At 32.3% G+C, this 6,839-nt stretch overlaps 1 protein-coding gene across 1 annotated transcript; it reads left to right on the top strand.

Moving 5' to 3' along the window:
* Window positions 1-3,831: 3,831 nt before the first annotated feature.
* On the top strand, window positions 3,832-5,361 carry LOC142614887 (flavanone 3-dioxygenase 3-like). Its single transcript, XM_075787532.1, has 3 exons — window positions 3,832-4,080; window positions 4,253-4,500; window positions 4,788-5,361. Exons 1-3 carry the CDS (start codon window positions 3,832-3,834, stop codon window positions 5,359-5,361), a joined length of 1,071 nt encoding a protein of 356 aa, XP_075643647.1.
* The last annotated feature ends 1,478 nt before the right edge of the window (window positions 5,362-6,839 follow it).

Raw genomic sequence — 6,839 nt, 5'->3', positions numbered from 1 at the left:
ATATAAAAGTAAAAGTTTTTTCCTACAATTAAGGAAGTGTTGCCACATAGAAAAAAAATGTCTATCTAATTTTCAGCCATGTATAAGTTAAAAAGCGATAAATTATATTGTTTGGTAATGCTACAACATCATTTAAAAGCTTCTCATTATAAATAAAAAAATTAACCGGTTAAATTACAATGTACATAGAGATAGAAATAGAGAGAGATGTTGAGGACACAGAGAAAGAAACAGAGAAAGAGAGAGGTGATGAAATAGAGAGAGGATGAGGCCTGGGACATGGAGAAAGAAACAGAGAAAGAGGCAGAACGGTAAACATTGCATCGATTGGGCATAAGAAATTAAAAAGTTTCAAAACACGATTTTGCAGACCCAAAACCTAGGCAAAACGGTAAACAGAGAAGGTACGGAGTGGGGACTGGGGAGAGAGAAAAATTTGAGCTGGTAGAAGAATAATAATAGAGATTGAAAGAGAGATAGATCTCAGGGCAGCCACCACTGTCACGTAGCCGGAACCATTACAGGTAAAGTTTTCTTTATTTTATTTTTAAAATTACACAATAACTATGATTAATGTTTGGGTCTTTGGTAGTATAGGTTCAATTTAGGCATTTGGGTTACATTTGATTTTGATTAAGTTTGTTAAATTAGATTTGGTTTATGGTTGGGGTATTTGTGTTGTTCGCTTGGTTTTTGTTAATTTTTCAATCAAGGTAGAAAGCATAGAGTATTTTTGGTCTCTTCAATTTCTTTACACTTCTCGAATGAGCATTCTTGGCGAAGATTTTTCAATAGTTTCACACTATGTTTATCAAGTACAAATTTAGGTTTTTGTTTTTAAATCTCTCTTGGATTCAGTTGTAGATTTCATTTGTCATTGATTGATTTCAATTCCGATTTGTGTAATAAATAATTAATGGGTTTTTCTTTACCTTTTCTTTTTTTTGGGTTTGTAGGTGGAAAGGCAAACCATTGGAATTTCTGTTCTTAATTTTAATTTCTTGGGTTTTGTTTTGTTGATTATTGTTTTTTGGTTAGAATTTTTTTTCCTTACTTGGTAGATTTTTGTTAGATTTAGCTCCTGTTTCTATTCTTAATTTTAATTTCTTGGGTTTTGTTTTGTTGATTATTGTCTTTTGGTTAGAATTTTTTTCCCTGTTTGGTAGATTTTTGTTAGATTTTAGAAAGTAGAGATCAAATTTTTGTTTTGTTGATTATTGTCTAAAAATCGAGTTTTACATTGAAACTCAATTTTAATTGAAACTCGATTTTGAGGAAACTGAGTTTTAAAACAATGACACAAACCTAAATAGTTTCAAAACAGGAACATATTGCTAGATTTTTTGCAAAATAAGGGCAAAAACCCTATTTTCCCGATCTTTTACCCAAAAAAGAGAGGGAAAAAAGACAGTTTTAGCCTTAATATACGAGTTTTTCCAACATATATACATGTCATTTCAACTTAAAACCAATGTCTTCATTATGTTAAATAAAAGCTAAACCAAGAAAAAGAAAACTTGCCAAACTACAAGTTGTATTCCAGAACAAAAAGGAAAGCTATAGGATCTAGGAATGTTAGTTCTTCAGTTTGCAGCTTCCAACTGCTAGTTTTGAAGGAAGTAAGGAAGTTAATTTGTTTAGCCCTTTAGCTATATGAGGAAAGAGCTCTATAGAAATTTCCTTTTAGTTTTCATTCTCTGTTTTGACATGGTATCAGATCTCTAATTCTGCTCATCCATGCTTCCAATACTAGCACTCCTAAAATGAATGCTTCAATTGAAAACACTACTACAGGTTCTTCAACTGTGGTAGATGATATTTCTAGTCCCTATTTTCTCCACAATGGTGATATTCCTATCATAATGCTAGTGACACACCTCTCATTGGTGGAAAAAAAATTATCCATCGTGGTCGAGATCAATGATCATGACTTTGACAGTCCAAAACAAAGTCGGATTTACGAATGAATTTTATTTACAACCTTAGAGATAAGATAAGGATCCTATCAAAAAAAAAAAAAAAAGGAGATAAGATAAGGATCCCATTTGCACACGTAATTCTATAACATCAAACATTTGAACTCAAAGGCCATTATAGTAATTTTGATGTCCCCTCAAATACCCAAGAATCAAACTGGCACATAAATTTAACATATTTTCTTTTCTTTTTTTGATAAATAATTACAACATGCTGCTAGCTCCGCAGCTCAAATCCTATCCCCCTAAACCCCCAAGCATTTTGTACATAGAGAGGTATCAATTCAGTTACAAGGCATTTGGTAATCAAACAAATGATTAAGCTTAAATTGGGCTCATTTACTAAATTAATGAACATAAGTTAACAAACTGAGTCCAACATATAAATAAATAGCTAGTTTCATTTACAACCTTAGAGATAAGATATAATCCCATTTGCACAAGAAATTTTATAACAACAATAATTTGAACTGAAAGATCATTACCGTAATTTTGATTTCCCCTCCAAATACCCATGAATCAAACTAGCACACAAATTCGATGTTCATGAGTACATTATTATATTTGAGTTAGGCTAGTATAATAATCAAATGTAAATTTAAGCTCATATTGTGCTTATTTACTAAATAACGAACATAAACAAGTTCATAAACCAAGTCCAACATATACAAAAATAGCTAATTTTATTTACAACCTTATTGATTAGATATAATCCCATTTGCACATGCAATTTTATAACATCAATAATTCGAATTGAAGGGTCATTGTGGTAATTTTAATATCCACTCAATAACCATGAATCAAGCTAGTAAAAAAATTCAATGTTCATGAGTACAGTATTGTATTTGAGTTTAGGCTTCTGTAATAATCAAACTTAAGATTAAATTGTGCTCATTTGCTAAATAACAAACATAAACAAATTCACGAACCAAGTCCATCATAGACATAAAACAACAAATTTTATTTACAATTTTTTCCATTTAGTTTGCCCATCCACGTCCCACGTTTTGCCTTTTTTTTTTTTTAAGTCCAGCACTTTTTGCACTGATCATGGGACATGAACAACGCAAACAGACAAATGAACAACAATTTCATTAATGAATAGTAACCGATTTTTTTTTTTTAATTTTTAATTTTTAATTTTTAATTTTTAATTTTTAATTTTTAGCAAAATAAGTAGCATCTAAATGCACACTTAGTGATAAGACATCATCTCACTCTCAAATAGATTTTTTGGATCCACTTTCAAATAGTGATAAGATATTATCCCATTGCACATGCAAATATGCAATTTAATAACATCAATAATTTGAGTTGAAAGGTCATTACGGTAATTCTCTCCCCTCACCATCGCTTCACATGAATCAAAGCAGCACACAAATTCAATGTCAACCGTATTCTAACAAAAGGGAAACAGCCACGCTCACATATGGCGCGCGAAATTCACCTACAGCTGTATTTGAACATTTTCCCTCGAACAAATTCAGATTTTAGAACCACCATAGGGTCCCACTTTACTTGGAATTTTCTGCCACAAGATTTAAAACTCTTTTATCGCACTATTGAAAAAGCCCATGAGATGACATTCTGTCTCCCAAGGAACAAAAAGGTTTTAGCTCCAAAAAAAAAAGTACGAACAAAAAACCAAGTACTCCATATTTCTTCCATACATCGTAACCGTACATGAAGCAAATACAGGGGATAGAGAGGATTAATTTGAGCAATTTAGCTCCATATCATTACTAAATTTTCTTATAAATAGGACATCCCAAAACTTCACTTTTCAACAAGTGCTTAGCAAAAAATACATATAGAGCTCACTCAAAAAGAAAGAAGAATAAGCTAGCTTGAGAAAATGCAAGGTGTGGTAAAGAGCTCAAATACTTCAAAACTTATTAGTGCTATGACACTTACCAAATTGGGTCTAACTCATGTGCCTCAACGCTATGTTCTTCCTTCCTCACAACGCCCAAACCTCGACCATATTGTTCACTCATCCACTTCTCTACCTATTATAGACCTTTCAAATTTACAAAATCCTTCTCTTAGGTCTCACACCCTTGATGAGATTCAAATGGCTTGTAAGGAAGTAGGGTTCTTTCAGGTACATGCTCTTGTATATCACCTTGACATTGTTCATATAATGAAATAATTATATGTTCTTTATGTTATTCATTATGTTACTAATCACAATGTTCTCTACGTGCGATTTTTTATGATTATGTTTCCATTTTCAATATTAACTAGTTTATGTTCATGTCGAAATTGTGCTTTAGGTGATCAATCATGGAATTCCTCTTTCTGTAATGAATGATGCCCTTGATGCTACTACAGAGTTCTTTAACTTGCCCATGGAGGAAAAAATGGTTTATTTATCTGATAATGTTCATGAGCCAGTCAGATATGGGACCAGTTTAAATCATGTTAGAGATGAATGTTACTTTTGGAGGGACTTCATTAAGCATTACTCCCATCCAATTTCAGATTGGATCCATCTATGGCCATCTAATCCTCCAACTTACAAGTAAGTAACCATTTGAAAAGCTCTTAATTATGCTACTATTTTAACTTGCATTAATATTTTAACTTGGAGGAACCATTTGAAAAAATTATTTTAAATTAATGCCTTTATTGAAATCCTTCAATTAGGGGGTGAAACTCTTTTAAGTCTAAATCAATGTTTCCATAGATGTAGAATAGTGTTTTCAACACGCCTCAAAGCAGTCGCATTATTTCTGACAACTATATATGTCATTCAACTACAATAACATTCCTATCTTCTTATGAAACCATGCTCTTTTACTTTTGTAGGGAAAAGATGGGAAGCTATGCAAAGGTAGTGCAAGTTCTACAAAAGCAACTCATGAAAGTTCTCTTGGAAATCTTAGGGCTAAACCCTAATTACCTACAAAATGAAATTGAAAAAGGCTCCCAAGTCCTTGTGGCAAACTGTTATCCAGAATGTCCCGAACCAGATATCACATTAGGTATGCCACCTCACTCAGACTATGGCTCCATAACCATTTTACTTCAAAGCAGTCTAGGCCTTCAAGTCATGGATCACAATAAGAACTGGCTCTCAGTTCCTGTTGTTGAGGGAGCTCTTATAGTTCAGTTGGGAGACCAAATGGAAGTGATGAGCAATGGCAAGTACAAGAGTGTCATGCATCGAGCAATTGTTAACTCACATAAAAAGAGGTTGTCAATTGCAAGTCTTCACAGTTTGGCTTTAGAGAAGAAAATAGGGCCAGCTGAGAACCTCTTAGACAAAGAGCACCCAGCGTCCTATAAGGAATTTAGCTTCAAAGATTATCTGGATTACATCTCAAACAATTATATCTTGAAGGGTGAAAGGTTCATTGATTCAATGAAGAAGAATCCATGAAAATGAGCAGAAGGGTTTAATATGTTGTAGGGTGGTTTTTGTTTTGAATATAGGTTTAGCGCGCTTGTTTATTTAAAGGTGAGATAAAAAAATGACTTTAAGTAAATAAATTAACCACCTTATTTACTCGAAGTCATTTTTTGTTTTTCGTTTAAGTAAATAAGTTAATACTTAATAAACTGGCCAAACACACTGATAAGAGGAATCTTTGCATGCTCATAAGCATGTTTAGCTAATGTAATTAATTAAAGTCGTTTTTGTTCCTATGTTTGCATGCTCACAAGCATGTTTAGCTAATGTAATATACCATCAATAAAAATTGAATTGTTTTATGTATATATTTGGTTTTTTTGTGTTAACTTTTATGCATATATTGGATATATGAAGCTTAATACACAGCAATGCTCATTTAAGCGATTTCTTAAATTTGTATTTTCAAGTGTAAATAAGATTTGATTCCAAATTTTTAAGCAATTGTAGTATCAAAATTAACAACAAAAAGAGACCATCCAAATTTTTATGCTATATTACTCTTATATAGACAAAACTCCTAGTCTCTTATTGTCCATTGCAATTTTACAGGTGGCAAAAATCAATAAATAATTGTGTAAATTAGTGAATTCTTGGAATAGCTTGATCTTAATGAAAAATATTGCTTGATTCCAATAAAAAAAATGTAATATTTTGTCTAAAATGTAATAGTATTGTTTCCTTTTCTTGAGGGATGGAATTCCCTTTTAACTCCAAAACCTTTTTGGCATCTATGGTGGGCTAGATGTGAGGAAAGGTACTAAAAAGTAGTAGTATTGTCAATACTTGTGTAAAAGAAGTGAGGAAGGAGATTTGAGATTAATCTTGAACATAGAAAAGTATAACCATCCAATGCTTCTAAAATCACAAACAAATCCCTAAAGGCCTCCCAAAAAAAAAGAGAGAGAGAAGAAGAAAAAGAAGAAGAAAATGGGTAATCTCAATTATCCAAATTGAATTCATGATATGGTACTAATTAATCCAATGTGAGATAATAAAAAAAAAGATTCAATTAAATGGTATAATTAAAAAAAAATTAGAAGATCACTGATAGATATTAATTTTACATTCAATTTAAAATCTAAAAAGAATCTATTAAAAAATTCTAGTTGATGTACTTACAAGAATATAGGTACTACACTTGATCTAAAAAGTCTTGTGCCATATAAAGTAGCACAAAAAAAGCCACAACTCACCCATGTGGCGAGTTGTGGCTTTTTATGTGTCACCACCACCACCACCACCACCCTTCCACCAACCACAACTCGCCACATGGGCGAGTTGTGGCTTATTCTGTGCCACTTTCTGTGGCACTAGAAGAACTGTACTTGATCTTAGCCTTAGATATTAGAGTGAAAATATCTGTACAAATGACTCAAAACTCATCCAGCCTTTCCTTAGCGACTGAACTTCACGCGCCAAACTCTGTATTACCCATTACTTCTACT

Source organism: Castanea sativa, chromosome 11 (genome assembly GCF_040712315.1).
Source record: "Castanea sativa cultivar Marrone di Chiusa Pesio chromosome 11, ASM4071231v1".
Classification (NCBI taxonomy): Eukaryota; Viridiplantae; Streptophyta; class Magnoliopsida; order Fagales; family Fagaceae; genus Castanea; species Castanea sativa.
The sequence above is the reverse complement of the archived record's forward strand: the minus strand, read 5'-3'. Positions and strand labels throughout refer to the sequence as shown.

Coding starts and splice junctions, on each gene's coding strand:
- LOC142614887 (XM_075787532.1), top strand. CDS start 3,832: ATGCAAGGTGTGGTAAAGAGCTCAAATACTTCAAAACTTATTAGTGCT. Junction 4,081..4,252: donor AGGAAGTAGGGTTCTTTCAG/GTACATGCTCTT, acceptor ATTGTGCTTTAG/GTGATCAATCATGGAATTCC. Junction 4,501..4,787: donor TCTAATCCTCCAACTTACAA/GTAAGTAACCAT, acceptor TTACTTTTGTAG/GGAAAAGATGGGAAGCTATG.